The sequence below is a fragment of the Haplochromis burtoni genome, unplaced genomic scaffold, assembly GCF_018398535.1.
Source record: "Haplochromis burtoni strain Fernald_Lab_line unplaced genomic scaffold, NCSU_Asbu1 Contig_1198, whole genome shotgun sequence".
In the NCBI taxonomy this organism is placed as follows: domain Eukaryota; kingdom Metazoa; phylum Chordata; class Actinopteri; order Cichliformes; family Cichlidae; genus Haplochromis; species Haplochromis burtoni.
This window is the reverse complement of record NW_024583559.1, coordinates 25,354-41,921: the sequence shown is the minus strand read 5'-3', so window position 1 is coordinate 41,921 and position 16,568 is coordinate 25,354. Positions and strand designations below refer to the sequence as shown.

The following is a 16,568-nucleotide window of genomic DNA, read 5'->3' as shown; positions in this document are numbered from 1 at the left end:
TACCATGCTGATCATAAACAGCCTGTTACGACTGCTTTGCTCTGTCAGACCATGTGTTTTGATGGTTTTTTTTAAAGCGTCTTCAAACATTTGCCTAACAACCTCCCGGTAATCAAACTAATTAAATAAGGGATTAAAATGCTATAGAAGTGTGTTTTAAACAGCATCAGGCCTTACTAAAGAGCTCAAAAAACTATTTCCTTGAATCAGAATCTCGTGTTTGAATGGCCCACATTCCTTTTAAATAATACCAGTTTCTCCAGTTTGCATAATGTTTCCTTCTTCCTTAAAAAACATTTTTACATGAAGAGGAAGTTAAATTAAGCAGAAACACAAAGAAAGAAACAAAAGCTGCCAGATGGGGAAGTTCTCACAGACGCAACCTGTCGCCATTTGGGTTCTTTCGCTTCAAAGTCTTTATAAGCAAGTGTTGGATTATCTCAGCCTCTAGTGGTCATAAGTGGAACTGCAGCGCTGCAATTTCCTTCTGTTTTGTGAGGAGCAGCCAATCAAAAGACAGTTGGTGCAAAAACATCAGTCCTAAGGTTGACATAAGATAAATAGGGCCATGGACATGCCCTCCAACATGAACTCAAACGCTTTGCAATATAGCATCACTGTGATCTTTAGACTGATCCGACCAAAAACCAAGCTGATCTGATGAAATGTCTACGAGGATTTTGTCAAAGTATCGGGCCTGGAAGGAGCAAAAATGGCATCTTAAAGTGTTGCTTTGTTGGAACTTTGTAGGGGCGGTGTTGTAGCATGTGGAGCAGCAACAAAAGGCACAGATTTTCGCAAGATGATGAGCATGACATGGGGCCAGACGTTGTGTGAACTTAGTAAAAATAGTTAATATAAAATATCTTTCATTAAAATGTCCTGTAGTGTTTGTTAGGTTAAATAATTAAGGTTTTGTTACGGTTAAAAGGAGAAAAAAAAAAAAAGGACACAAGCCCGAAGCAGCCACGTCTGAATCACATTTTTATTTAACTTCAGTTGATCGAGTAAGAGTTTATTTCAGATGAAGAGGCAGAACAGAAACACAATAAGACCCCCTGAGGCCAACACGTACAGTATGTCACACTTCTAAACCACCAGTGACGAACAGTTTTGAGAAAATGTTCCCAGGACCACGTGCAGGAGAAGCAATGCTGAGGCTGTGAATTTCTCCTGAGTCCAGACTTCAGGAGGACGGACGCACCGATGAGTCTCAGGAATAAAGTGGATTTGTTTTATTCTTCGATTCATATTTTTCAGTTTTCTGTTCAGGAGCACCTGAAATATTCTTAAGGCTGACTTATTTTAGTAAATGTCGTGGCTGCAGGTTCAATGTTTAAAGCCAAATTTCCTGAAGAAAAACAAAGAATTTAAGGTGGACTGAGCTAATATTTTGCAACATTCAGAAGCAGATACTTACAGGAAACAACTGTTTATTTCTGGTTTAATAATCAGACACTGAACATGATCAAATGCACTTTTGAAGTCACAGGAGGAAGCTGGAGGAAGGTTAGAGGCGAAGCACAGCTGGCGTCCGTCTTTGTTTCTGAGGAGTTGCATGGTGAAGTTTTAAACTCTTCAGATTTCAGAAATGAAAGCTACACGGGCAAACTATGGATTCGGTTTCATTTAATGTGCGCTGCCACATGCGGGTGTACTGACTGCATGTGTGTGTGTGTGTGGGCGTGTGAGTGCTCAGGGTCGGCAGCGCTGGATGAATCGCGGGTACAGGCAGACGTCTCTGATGTGGTGTCTGTTCAGCAGCCAGGTGAGGAAACGCTCCAGACCCAGACCATAACCGCCGTGAGGACACGTGCCATACTTCCTCTGAAACACACACAGAAGCCTGTTAAAACATACAGCTACCAACAACTACACACATGCAGTGATGCAATAAAGCCAAACGTTAGGGCTCATTCCAGGTGGGCCTTAAAATCTTGACTTCCTGTTTGGTGGTCCTCGGAGACAAAAAGTTTGGAAGCCACTGCATCAGCCATAAGAGAACCACTGTTATCTAATGATAAAGCTGAACAAGGATTTGGTCCCCAAGTCCTGAACTGTCTTTCTTCTGGCTAACGTCGACTAGCGCATGTTTGATAACCTTATTCAAGCTAACGTTACAAACTAACTGCCACGTGAGTCGTTGAACTGCACAAAGTAAAGATGTAGTGAGGTGCACAAAACATCTGAGGTCAAACCAGTGTTCATTTACCTGGTCTGTGTACCAGTAGTATGGAGTCGGGTCGATTCCCTCCCTCTTGTATCCCTCCAGCAGCTCTTCAGCGTCCCAGATACGCATCGACCCTCCCACGATCTCACCAACGTTTGGCATCAACACGTCGACCTGCAGCACAGACAAACATACGATACTCGAGGGATCCAGGTAACTCACGTTTTTTTTTTTTTGGTAAATCAGAGACAGACCACTGTGTGTTATACTTGTATAACTATGCATGTGACAAATAAAGAACTTTGAACCTTTACTGTGTTTAATGAATATATCAGATCATATCTTAATAAGGCCGCTGGTTGTTTCCTGACATGCCGCTGTATCATAACTGCCGTTCTGCTGTCCTGCCTTTATTTTTAAGATAAAACATTGTTTTTAGTCACAGATGACCTGCTTTAGTGAAGCTCTACACCTCGTCTCTCACACCACAGGTCACTCACACTCTCCTGCCGAGCCTTTAAGTCACTCATCACCAACTTACTTATACTTTAAGTCTTTACCTTTTTACCTACTTAATACTCAGGTTGAAGTGAAGAGCTCATGCTCCTCTTCACACACAGAAACTGTACTTTTAGTGAAGGACATGACCTCCCCGCTCTCTAACCAGGCTTCAGCCACACCGCAGCTGGATCTGTGAGGTTCATACCGACTCGGTGAGGCGTTTGTCCTCGGTGCAGCGCTGCATGTAGAAAGATTTGATCTCGGCCGGGAAACGACAGAGCAGGATGGTCTCGTTGATGGTGTCGGTCATCAGCCTCTCTGGAGCCTCGGGGATGTCCTGACAGAGGGAGAAATATCGACACAACAGGCAAGTCAAAGAAAGAGAGAGAATCAAAGAAGGACTTCATGAATATTCAAAATAAAAAACTCTTCAGGTAGGAGAAAACCGTATTTATAACTTGTAAATGATTGCAGAACATCTGAAAAGACCAAAGTTTGACAGCTGAGCTTTTTAACAAGTTGTACAATAGTGCCCTCTACAGGCGTCTCTGAAAACCGCAGCTCTCTGCTACTGACAGGATCTTTGAAGATCACTTTCCTGTTTGTCTGTCACAAGTGTAGGCCGGCTTAGACGTTCAGAGGAGCTGGTGTGAATAATACTTTAAGGAATGAAGATGTGGGTGTTTTTGGAAAATTTTTAACATTTTAATCGAGGGGACTGTTTTAAAACTTAATAAAACATTGATGAATGTTTAATGGATTGTATGCACTCATGAATTTGAATTGTTTGGAATATGTTTGATTAATTTTTTTTTTGATATCAGACATTTTGGGGACTTTATAAGATGAGCTGAGCAGCTGAATGATGTGCTGTGTTCAGCCGTCACCTCTCCGAACTCGTAGTAGGTGCCGTCGTCCTTCTTGACGTCATGCTCTCTGAGCCACTCGATGGCTTCGCTGTAGTTCATCCTCTTGAACGGCCTCTTCGGGGGTTTGAAGTTCTGGAAAAGCCATAGTCACCAAACAAAATATCAACTTTACTACCACACGTGAATGTTATGAGGTCAAATGCTCCAGAATAGTTAGAAAAATGACGCAGGAGCACAAAGCTGTCGCTCGTCACGTACAGGGTTGATGTCGTAGAGCAGCTCTGCGGCGGGAGATTTGAGCACTCGGTCCACCACGTCACACACCAGGTCCTCAAGTCTGTTCAGCAGGTCCTCGAATGTAATGAAGGGACACTCCGCCTCGATGTGAGTGTATCTGACCATGGAGGACAATATTAAAAACACTGTAAGTAAACGATGGATCTTTGCAGAAAGGCTTTTAAGCTGTAACGTGGCGACTCACTCAGAAAGATGTCTGCGGGTGCGAGACTGCTCGGCCCGATACGACTGGGCGATACAGAAGGTGTCGCCCAGGGCAGGTATGCAGGTCTCCAGGTAGAGCTGAGAGGACTGCGTCAGGTACGCCTGCTCGCCAAAGTAGTTGAGGTTAAAGAGCGTGGAGCCGCCCTCCACCTGAGTCTGCACCAGAGTCGGAGGAGTGATCTACACCGGAAAAATAAATTAACGATTATTGTAGAGCAAAGCGATCCTCAGTCTGATGCCGAGCTGTCTGCTCCTTTTCACACTCAACCCTCAAACTTACTGCTGCTGCATATTTTTCAGAATAAAGGAGAAACGGGCCAATCACAAAGCAGGATAAAATAAAACAACCATAACGGTTTGTAGTTATTACCGACTTTATTTCTGAGCGAGCAGCTGTCGAGTGAGACTTCTCTGTACTATTAAACTGCACTTTTATGATTAAAATATCTGTAATCAAATAAACAAACTGAAGAAGTGACTTGAATGCATTTGGATTTGATAAGCAGACGTAGTACCAGGCTCTTATCTGATAGAGGCTAAATCCTTCAATAGGTCCCAGATAAGACAATCAGCTAAAAACTACAAACTTAGGCCACAGACAGATATTTGCAGGTGGAATATGTGACCAGCAAAACTCAAGCAGCTGCTTTAAGAAGACTGGAAAAAAGCTATTTAGCTTGCATCTGGCCAACAGCATCGACTTGACGTGACTAAGGAGCTTTTCAGTTCAGGTGGATCTGATTCCTAATCTGCAAAACTGCTCTCAACCTGTGACAGAGGCACAGAGTGTCACTGACTAAAAGTGAGGTCATCAGGTTTGGGGGTTTCTTTCCTTGTTAGAGGTGAAGAAGCAAAAACAAAACAAACCCAACCCCACCACATTTTGGCATCCACAATAAATCTGTGCTTCACCTCGTAGTACCCACAGCTGAAGAAGTGGTCCCTGAAGCACTGTGTGACTGTGGATCGGACTCGGAGGATCTTGGAGACGTTCTCTCCTCTGATCAGCATGTGTCGGTTGTTCAGCTGGACGTCCACGTCCGACTCCTCGTTCAGTAAGTTGTCGGCCCCGCCCGCCGGAGCTAAGCCAACCAGCTCCCAGTAGTCGCCGTGCAGCTCGTGGCCTCCGGGCGCCTGAGAAAAGAAGACGAGGAGAACTCACTGAACATCTCCGTCCTGCATCTGCAGAGCATCTGTAACGGCTGAGGAGGCTCATCAGTGGAAACAGACGGTTTACTAGATTGTTCAGGTTGTTCCTCAGTCATGGTTCAGACTTTAGCAGAAGACAAAGTTTTCTGTTCTGTTCAACTATTAGTTTAACACAACATATTTACTGTACACTGATAAAAATAACAGAAACTCAAATATCATTACTGAAATACACTTTCAGTCATGCGGTGATTTCTTGTTAGGATGATTCCAGGAAGAACTGTGGGGCATGTAAACATGTTGCTCTGGGTGACCTAGTTTCCTGTGAGCATGCACAGGCAGAGCAGGTTTCTGCAGCAGGTGAGTTTACCTGCTTTCCTTCAGGAACTGCAGTGACCGTCCCATAAATAGCCACCGTGCTCTCTGTGGACAAAACCAAGCCGTTGTAGCACTGGCACTAAAGACAAGAACAACAGAGAGTCGCACTCAGAATCAACTTCAGAAATTAAACAGCTTCTTTTTAAAGCACCAACTTCAAATGAATCACTCCCACCGATTTTGTTAAATCTTTGATTCTCTGCTTAGGCCTGGTGGTAGAGGATAAAAAGAAATGTCTTGAACTACATTCACGGCCAAATGTTTTAGGAGCGGCAGTTAAACGTTTATCCCCCCCCAAAAAAACAAAACTTTTTAATCCCAGGGAGCTCTTTGCAGCTTGTGAATATGTTTCTGATCACTCTGCACAACAACACAGAAACACTGTGAATAAAGACAGAAGCAGCAAAGATTGTGAAAAACCACACCGGTGCCAAACTTTTGGCCGTGACAGGACATGAACATTTAATTTTTAACCGTAACATGTAGCTCACAGTGTAGAAAGGTTAAAAATGGGGGTTTATGAAGCTTTACCAGCTGATCGGAGAGGACACACTGGAGGAAACCGGTGCCATCTCTCAGCACAAGGAACATCAGGTTCTTCCCTGGAGGAGACAAAATAAAAAGCAAAAAAACATAATAATACACATATGTTGACTCAAAGTAACATTTTAATTTCTATCCTCTTAAAAAACTTAATTTGGCTCAATCTTAAAAACTGAATCTTACTCATTTCTCTCTTTTCACAGTCAGTAAAGAATCTTAAACTTACAAATTAATCTTTCCATTTCAAGTTTGTCATTTTGACATTATTTTAAAATGCAAAATAATTCAGAAACATCCTCGTTTAAGCCTTTAATGCAGCTGTCCGTATTATAAATGAATAACCAGCAACAAATCAGTTTTGAATTCTCTGACTTTGGAATCTTAAATTGAGATGAGAGCGAGTAAATACTGAATGGATCGACTGTTTGATTATATTGATGTGTTCCTCACCCTGCCTCCTGAGGCGGTGAACCCATCCAAACACTTTGACCCTCTGGCCTCTCTTTTCTTGGAGACGATGGATTTTAACCTGAAATAAAGACAACAATCATCTTTAAATCATCACCAGGAAGAAGAAGAATCAGTGAAATGATTCAGACTTTGGAGTCATATTTATATTTTTATTGATTGTTCAGCTAGTTTGGGGTTTAATACAAACTTGTGTGTTTCAGCTGCTCAGTTCAAACAGCAGCAAACCAGCCAAAGCTTATCGCTCCACACAAACCATTCTGACTGGTTCAGGAATGTCGTCTGTGAACTGTTTTCTATCTACACAAAGCCAGTTACTTTCAGCTTAATCTACTTTGTTTGTTTTTAAACTGTATGTGACTTTTATTCAGAAACGCTGCATCCGCTGCAAAATATTAAAAATGAACGTAAAGAACCAAAAAGTGAAACTTTAAGGAACAGGTTAAGAGGGCTGTTCTTATTTTTTCTCATATATATTATTTTACAACAATTAATTCTCATAAAACGGTTCCCAATAAGGAGGTTTATAAATCTGCAAGCAACCAAAAGCTCAGGCTTTATATTTTAAATTAAATGTAAACATTAGGGGTGCAACGATACACAAAATTCACGGTTCGGTTCGGTTCGATACTTTGGTGTCACGGTTCGATATTTTTTCGATGTTCATGCCTTTTTAATTTGTCATTTATTAAACTTATAAATATATATTTTAACTCAAAAGTACAGTTTTTAAATTTAATGTTGCTGAAACAACAAAGTAATAAAAAAATAAATCTGATTGAGGAATCACTCATCTTTGGAAAAGAGAGTTTATTACAGAGAAATGGCTCTTTCCAAAATAAAAGCTATACTATACGCTTCTTCTGGGCTATATTCTCAGCAGCATATTGTAGCGGGTCAGGGCTGTTCGGGGTTCTGTTTGTACAGTTATGTTTTGTTTATGTTGCCATAGTGACGGGTGACGCCCTCTCGCTGCGACGGTGTGTCCTTCCGGGGTCAGAGGGCGCCCTGTGTGTTGTTGTTGTTGCTGTGCGGTTGCCGCGCTGAGCAGTTAGCTAGCGGCAGTGTTCTTCTGCAGATGTCAATAAACGGCTGTGCTCCCTGGCTAGCTCACGGGAAGCAAGACCAAACGACACCTCCGTCTCCTCCTTGTCTGAGCTCGCCACATTGGTGTCAGAAGTGGGATGATGGTGGCACCCCATGTTCTGACCGAGTGACTTTTCCCCCGCCGGTCGTGACCGGCCGGTGCGCCAAAAGAAGGCACCTGGACATTTGCAGGACTTTGTGTGGGGTAATGGGGTCGTCGGGGACGACTGACCCCTTAGGTGGGGGCTATGTAGCGGGTCAGGGCTGTTCGGGGTTCTGTTTGTACAGTTATGTTTTGTTTATGTTGCCATAGTGACGGGTGACGCCCTCTCGCTGCGACGTGTGTCCTTCCGGGGTCAGAGGGCGCCCTGTGTGTTGTTTTGCTTGCGTTGCCGCGCTGAGCAGTTAGCTAGCGGCAGTGTTCTTCTGCAGATGTCAATAAACGGCTGTGCTCCCTGGCTAGCTCACGGGAAGCAAGACCAAACGATCACCTCCGTCTCCTCCTTGTCTGAGCTCGCCACAATATATTAAATATAGTCCTAAGGAGATCATTACGGCTGTCTAAATGACTACGGGTAAAGTTTGTAGCAGCTTGTTGTTTTTGTCTTTGCACTAGGATGATGTCGGCGTAAATGTGCAGTCATATTCGTTGTGTTCCCACTAGTGCTTTCAGCGTTAATCTCGTTGAAATGACCTTAACGCCACAACACGGCAAATCTCCGTTAACGAGCTACCGCCGATCGCTCCGTGCATGGGGCTAGACGGCCAACACGTTAACGAGCTAACTGCGCTAACACACTAGTTCACACCAATGTAATTGAGCATTGCATGGCACATCCAACATACTGTTTTACTTTAGTCCATGACTCGCTTACCTTCAGGGTCATACGTCACATGAAAACCAAAATAATTCCAAACGCCAGATCTGAATGAGGTTCAATTTGCCTGTTGCAAGGAGAGCTTAACTTCTGTCTCGCTAGCTTGCCCTGCGCTCTTCCTTCTGATGATGCTGTCTGTGTTGAGCGCTCAGTGAGTCTGCGTTCGACTACTCCGCCTAGGCTGCACTGTCAAGCGCAGATCCACTGAGCGCTCAACACAGACAGCATCGTCAGAAGGAAAGTTGATAAAATAAATTACAAATTTTGTATTGTTCATACATATGCGTACCGAACCGAAAGCACTGTATCGAACGGTTCAATATCGATACGAGTATCGTTGCACCCCTAGTAAACATAAATCAAGCATAATGCAGTCATTCAGTGATTTCAGATAGAAACGAAACAAGCTGTTTACTTTGAACTGTGAATCATGCAAAGCTACTCTGAGTCTAACACTAAAAATATGGAGCTGGAAATGAGGCTGCATTCAGAGCTGCTGTTCTTTGGACTGTTTTTTGCTAACTTCTGTGTTCAAGTTCAATCAGACTTAAAACCAAACTTTATAACAGGAGCAGGAGCCAAAATACAGGTAAAATAAGAAAGACTGACTGCTTCAGCCTCAGGCAGACTGGGATCGTTCTTAATGACGATCTTCTTGGCTTCCTCCAGGTTCTTCTCTCTCCTCTCGTTGTCCTCGGCCTTTACGACAAACACAGCGGAGCCATAATGAAGAGAAAAGCACAAAACGGATGAATCTGTAGAATGTTTTGTGACCCACTGATTGTAGGAAGCATCTCGAGGTTAGACACAAACCTCCTTCTTTTCTTTGGCATCGTTCTTTATCTGCTCGCGGTTAAAAGCCTTCTTTGCGTTCTTCATCTGTGTCTTAGAGATCACCGCCCAGCGCTGAGGGAGACGAGGAGGAAAATAAACTGAATTAGTCATTAATAACAGTTAGTAAAAACAGGTGCTGCAGCTGGTACTGGAATAAAACTTGCAAAGTTTGGTTCAAAATGGTAAAGATTGGATTTCTATCCATGTTAAAGTGATCATCTATAAATATAACCAACCTCTCCCTCCTTCTGGGACTCTACAAAGATGGTGGGGAACGGCTCCTTTCCAGCAAACAACAGAGCCTGTGAAGATCCAAAGACACAGTGAGGTGCTGACAGACATCCCACAATCCATGCAGCCTGAAGCATTTTTACCCGTGCACATCTGAAGTAAACAAACAAGTTACCTTGAGAGGAGTTTTGAAGGGTTTCTGCTCCGTGCCATCTCCGTCTTGGTCGCTGCCACATTTATCTGACACATACAGCTCACCTGAGAAACACCAGCACAGTCGGCTCAGTATTTTCTCAGTATGTGCAATCTCTTAAGTTTACTGGCGCTCAGATTTTGCCTTCAAGGCAGGGCCTACTCTTCATTCAAGACAACTAAAATGCTGTGAGCAAAACACATTTAAAATACTTCCACACATCAGTACTAACAAGGACAAGAAGGAGACGTCACATTTCTCCCACGTTAGCGCCCTCTTATACGAGAACTGAATTTAAACTTCTGCCCCTCATATATAAAGTCTTGCAAAATCAGGCGCCACCATATCTCAGACCTCAAAGTACCAAATTATCCTAGTAGAGAACATTGTTCTCAGACTCAGAGTTTCCAAAAGAGGAATCAGAGACAGAGCCTTCAGCAACCGGCTCCTACACAGGAGATTTTCCTGATAGCTCAAGAATGTCAGACAAAGAGGCAGACACCCTCTGTACTTTTAAGTCCGGGCTTCAAACTTTATTTGTTCAAGCTTATGGGATCAGGTCATCTTGCACCATCCCTCATTTGTTCTGGTTCCTTTTAAAAGTGAGTACATCCTCATGAGTGACCGTGTGACCTTTGGGGTTCCCTCTTTAATATAGTAATATAAAGCTAATGAGGTGACTGGCGCTATATAAATAAAACTGTATTCGAATTTAGTCCTGGTGAAGAATTTGGAGATGCAGTACCTTTCACACGTACTATATACACCACTGAGCAATGTGATCCGCAAGATTGCATCATATCTTAATATCTGTGACATGTAAAATAGTCAGCTATCAGGGTAACAATAGGCAATGGTAAAAACTAAGAATGTCACGCTTTTTATCGACACACGAACTTTACATGTAATGTGTAAAAATCTGCTGTATATTTACACCACATATGTGTGAATTCTATCATAGTGACACTCTGAGATGAAACCGAAAGTACCTTCAGTTTTCTGCTTGATTAAAACAGACTGAAATACAGTCACGGGTTAGATATTGGTTTGATCAATGAAATAAAAGACGGTGAAATATTCAAATCCAGGTCTGCCGCAGCCTCCTTTTGCTTCTCCACTGCAAACTGACAGCTGCCGTGGCTAAATGTTAGCATATCCTTGCTAATGTTTTCGTTTGTATAATGACTTTCATTGGTTCTGCAGCGGTAAGAAGGGCCGATCGATGTGTGATCATGCCGCATATTAGCTCATATCATCTCAGAGACCTGACAGAATCCGAAATTGGTGTTACACAGCATGCTAACTGCTAACATCTCTGCAACTGATGCAATATTAAAGGCACACATGTCTGTGGGAGCTAGCTAACCAGATCGCTCACTCTCCTTCCTTACCTACTGAGATCTGTTCCACACCTTTCGTTATCTCCGTCGCCATTTCGGCTCTGTTACAGCAGCAGCAGCCCGCTAAAACGCGCTAGTTTTATATTTAAAGAATACGGAATTTAACCTCCAATGCTGACGACAGGTATTCACTGCTAACCGGGTACAGGCAACTTTACATCAGCCCTGCTACAGCCTGCTCTCACACACACTGAAGGGAAGGGGGAGGAGACTCAAGTGTGTTTTCATTTCCCAGGAGCTGATTGGCGAAAGTGGAGACGTCTTTTCCATAAAGCAAATCTAATTGGTGGAATGCGGCGTCAGTCAACTCATGTCCCGTAACAGTGCGACCAATCAGCAACGGGGACTGAAAATCAAAGAAGACTCTTGCAATGATTATTAGGGGCAAAGACACTTCAGCATTTTATGCTATATCTTTTTTTAAAATTATTTTATTACTAATGTAATGCTACCCATGTGCCCATGGTTCCACATTCGCAAATGTAATTTTATCAACAAAAAGCCAGATTTTCTTGTTTTTAATGAGAGAAACTGGATAAATATATGTCCATGATTTCTTCCTGTTGCATTTTTCCTTTTCAGATTCACAAAATGTGCTGTAACAAAACATATATGTTTTAAATGAGCATGTCATGGCCCTGTGCTGTTTTTGTTTTTTGTTTTGTTTTTTTACTGTGCTTCACTTCTCACTGCTCTCCAGGTAAAGGTGGACTGGTTTTGCGCTAGGCCTCGCCTGCTGGCGGAGTCTCCTGGTGACTGTTGTCAGTCGTTGTTTAGTAATCAGATACTTATCGTTTTTAAAAGTTACGATACTGACTGACTGATTATAAATGACATTACATGTTAAGTTGTTTTTCTTTTGTCATTCGATGCTTAAAAAAACAGTGATTTTAAAATCATGCATCACTTAACTTTAAACCTCTCACTGTCTGTAAATACACATTCAAACACAGAAGGAGGAATATATGTTACTCATAATTATATTACCTTCGTGTAAAACGAGAAAAAAAAATATGGAGACACCTGCAGACATGCTGTAGAAAAGTCCATTTTTAATTTACTTTGATTTACTTTGATTGTATAACTTAAGGGTGTTTTTGCATGTATCCTATAGTCCACTGTGGTATGAAACTGATTTCACATAAAAACCTACAAATTATACATAAATTTGACAAAATACTTTTTTTTTACACTGTTTGTGTAGTTTTATTACTTTGTTCATTACTTTATAGGTGAAGTTAATGTGAGCCTGTCTGTTTAGTCCAGGGCCCTGTTTCAGAAAGCCGGTTTAGTGCAAACTCTGAGTAAGTATACCCTGAGTTAACGAAAACTCTGGGTTTTCGGTTTCACAAAGCGAGTTTAGATTAATTCTGAGTGAGTTACTATGACAACACACTCCATGAAGCTAACCTGCCCCCTAGCAGGTTTACTTCAACTAACCCAGACCTTCTCCGCCTCTTTGTCAGAAACCTGACTGTAGGAAGTGTCAGACATGGCGTGCCCCTCCCTTGAAGAGCCAGTAGATGTTGAAGCCCAAATTCTCCGCAGAGCTCTCCGCCGGGAGAGAGTGATTAGAGCGCGTTCGGACATTTTATCATTTCCTGATGATTTTCTGTGTGAACGTTACCGTTTTTCAGCACAATCTATAATTTATTTGAATAACATCCTCAGGCCTAATATTGCTTACATTTATTCTCACGGTTCCCAGGCGTGATTGGCTGTACAGATGGCACTCACATTCCAATCATTGCTCCTTCAGTAAATTAAGGAGACTATGTGAACAGGAAGTCTTTCCACAGCATTAATGTACAGGTACATAGATTAAGGAACTCACCTCCCAGCTCATTGTTCCTTCAGTGGGCTGGTTTCAGTCATTATGCAAATGTACTGTTTATAAGATTGGGGAAAACTGCAGTCAGCTGAGACTGAAGAAGTCACTTGGATGAGTGACGAAACGTTTCTCCCACAAAACGCTACGTCCAGATGAACAGAATCAACTTGGAGAATGTGTAGTTGTGTAGAAACTGGGTGGGGCCCTCTGTGTGTGAAAGCTGCTCCAGCTCGGTGTTTCTCCTCCTCAGCTCAGAGATCTACTGCTGCAGTTTCTCCTGAAGCTCATTAACATGACTCACTTCAGGCTTCTGGCGAGCTCTGATCTGCTGTTTCACCTCAGTGAAGATCTCCTCACTGTCTCTCACAGCTTTATCACCAAACTGATTGAAGGTCTCCACCTCCTGCTCAAGCACCTTCAGGTGTTTCTCGCAGTCCTGGACTCTCTGCTGGATTATATCTCGACTCTCTTTGAGCACTCTCTGCTTCTCAGTCATTGCTGCACCAGTCAGTACTGTGTCGTGTCCTTTATGTTCATCCATTGTGCAAAGAACGCAGACACATATTCAATCAGTACTGCAGAAGAGTTTCCTCACTTTATTGTGGTGAGGGTAAAAGAACTGCTGAAGCTTCTGAGAGGGGTTCACCAGCTTGTGTTTTTCAAAGCGGGGGATTAATAGTGAGGCTCACAGTAAGAGACCAGACACTGCAGACAGGACTTGAAAGCGTTTAGTTTTATCCCAGTGCAGAAATCACAGCTCACATGTCCAGGTCCAGCATAGCAGAGATCAGCTTAGCACGTCAGAGTCCAGTCTTCTTTGTTTCTTTAACCAAATTTGTTATCACAGTGTTTCTTACCAGAGCAGGCCTGATCGTTAAGGTCTGTCTGCACTGAGGACAGCTGTGGGTTTCCTTCTGATCCTCTTCTAGCTTTTAACCCTCTCAAGGCAGACGTTGCCGATTTGCAACAGTTAAAAACTAACAACCTGATTACCCCACATACGTATTTTATGAGGTTTTTTTTACTCAGAAGTACCACTGCAGGACCTGGTTGTGCATTAGCAACAAAAAACTTAATTTGAGCCTGAGAGGGTTAATACTAGAGGTGGCACGATACCACTTTTTATGTCCGATACCGATATCATAAATTTGGATATCTGCCGATACCGATATGAATCTGATATAGTGTATTTTTTAATCAATAAAACAGTTTTTTAAATATCTTGCTGCTTTTTGTATAAGTTCATACTCAAGTAAAAAACAAACAAACACTAAACCTATTCTGTTATACCTGCATGCAAAAAATACACTGCACCCAAAATATTTCATAGTTCAGCAATACTGATCAATCTAATAAACTTAAACCTACTCCATCCTCCCTATTCTGGTATTTACTTAGCAGAAATATTAAGCAACCTAACTAATAGGGTTCTAAAGCTCCCAGCAAAAAAAAAAAAATTAGGGAACCACCCACCCTCCACCTCATGATGCTTAATTGACGTAATCAACTATAATTTGATGCAGTGTGGGGGAAAAAATACACAGAAATCAGTTATTTTTCAAGAATAATTAAATGGATTCAACATCGTTCTTCAACAAGATTGTAGACTGAACAAATGGTATCTTTCCAAAGGAAAAAGTACTATAGCTTACTAGGGTATATTAGACTTAATAGTTACTATATACAGTAATGGACTTCTATACATTTTACATCAGATTAAAACTTTGGGTGTAAGATTCAGATAATTATTTATTAAAAGCTAGACATTTTAAATGAGAATAAGAAAGAAAAGTATGTCTTTGTGCCCCCTTTTCCCTGTTCATGCCCTATTGGATAAGTGGAAGAGAAAGGATGGATGGATCAATCCAGTTTTTTGCTGCTCTATTTTGCCCTTTTTTGTCACACAGGTGTAGCAGAAAGCAGCGGTAGGCTATTTACACAATGAACACTGCTATATACTGAACATATGTGCACACAGCACTGAATTGGATAAGCAGAGGGAAATGGATGGATAGACTGACAGACAAGTTCATGTGTGCAGTATTTAGGATTATTTCATACAACATTTCATGCAACAGAGCCACCTGCTGTTCAAACTAATGAAGTGGCAGAAGAAAGTAAATATTATTCCATCATTTCTAATGATTCTCCAGTTATCTTGGTGTTTAATCCTGATCTAACTAGAAGTATAGATTCACTATGGAAATAACTCCAGGATGTGAATATATCCCTATGTTCTGGGCTCTACATCTGGCAAACTGCAGGTGCAGATAAACTAATATGTATAAAATAGTCATCTTGTGTTCACCGATTTATTCCAGTAACCTTCAAGACTGTTGTTTCATCTGGTAATCATTCAGGCTTCAGCTGGTGCACCTTATTGAGGTACACACTTCTTGTGAGACACAGCCTTTGTCACAGCCCAAGAAGAGGTTGCAACAAAAACAACATTTATTTGCAAAGATATAATTACATTAAAACAACATGTGTTTAAAAGCAAGTCAGCAGTGTTATGTATGTATGGATCAGTGTCAGTGTATGAGCATGCAGTAGCTAAACAGTAGTCTGGGAGCCCAAGTAAGGACTACAGGAAAGAGGGAGCCCAAAGAACACCCAACTTGTGCAGCTAATTTGCATCCAATTAGCTCCTGTGAGACAAAATATAACACAGACTGACATATAGTGCCCATATGGCCTTGAGAGTCTCCAGTCCTTTTACTTATCTCTGTTTCCATCATATTCCACAAAAGCCTGCAGAGCTTTTACATTTGTAGAAACTCACTGATTAGCATTGAAAAGACATTTAAACTTAAGGAGTGAAAAAAATGACACTGAAGTTGGATGCACTGGCTCCCAGAACATCTGATGTGGTGTGCACATTTAAACATGGAATGCAGAAGGCCAATACAAAAGGTTTAATATGACAATGCTTTACTAGATTAAACAGACGTATTAATGGATGCTTGGATGGATGAATGATGGATATTTTTTTTGTTATATTCAAATAAGAACAAAAAATTTTAAGTAAAGACCAAATGAAATCACAGTGCAATCGTGCTACTGAAAGGATTCAATAAATTAGCCCAGTATCAACTTACATCACTTTGCATCTACCTTCTTAGCATTTCCATTTCTTTAACTTTAACAATAAAGGGTTCTGGTGTAACACAACCAACAAATTGAAAGGATATTGTGTATAGTTGTGTAGTAAAGTTGCAAAAGGGTTTAGAGGTCTTCAGTGTCTTCTTGTAAATCTTTATGGATTTCAACAGTTGTATAATCAGAGTATAAACCAAATCCAGGACAGAGTGGTCGAGTGAATCTGGTCTTGACTTTGTAGAGGAGAGTCATGTTTTGAGATGTTTCAGAGATGCTGTAGAAGGACAGAATACCTGCATCAAAATCCAGGTAAATTCCAATTTTGGATGAACAAGGACCCGAGACTGGAGTTCTGATGTTGTTATGTCTGAATTCATAACCACCACAGAAACACTGTAACACCCACGACTTGTCATCATTTCCAAAAGCACTCTCTC

General features: G+C 41.7%; 1 protein-coding gene across 1 annotated transcript; it reads right to left on the bottom strand.

Annotated features, from left to right (window-relative positions):
• Window positions 1–971: 971 nt before the first annotated feature.
• nars1 (asparaginyl-tRNA synthetase 1) lies at window positions 972–11,405 on the bottom strand. Its single transcript, XM_005952177.3, has 15 exons — window positions 11,193–11,405; window positions 9,784–9,866; window positions 9,614–9,679; window positions 9,357–9,449; window positions 9,153–9,242; window positions 6,562–6,640; window positions 6,100–6,170; window positions 5,561–5,647; window positions 4,954–5,175; window positions 4,022–4,221; window positions 3,799–3,934; window positions 3,559–3,672; window positions 2,877–3,008; window positions 2,213–2,344; window positions 972–1,827 (listed from the first exon to the last, which is right to left on the bottom strand). Exons 1-15 carry the CDS (start codon window positions 11,233–11,235, stop codon window positions 1,696–1,698), a joined length of 1,680 nt encoding a protein of 559 aa, XP_005952239.1. The 5' UTR covers window positions 11,236–11,405; the 3' UTR covers window positions 972–1,695.
• Window positions 11,406–16,568: the final 5,163 nt, after the last annotated feature.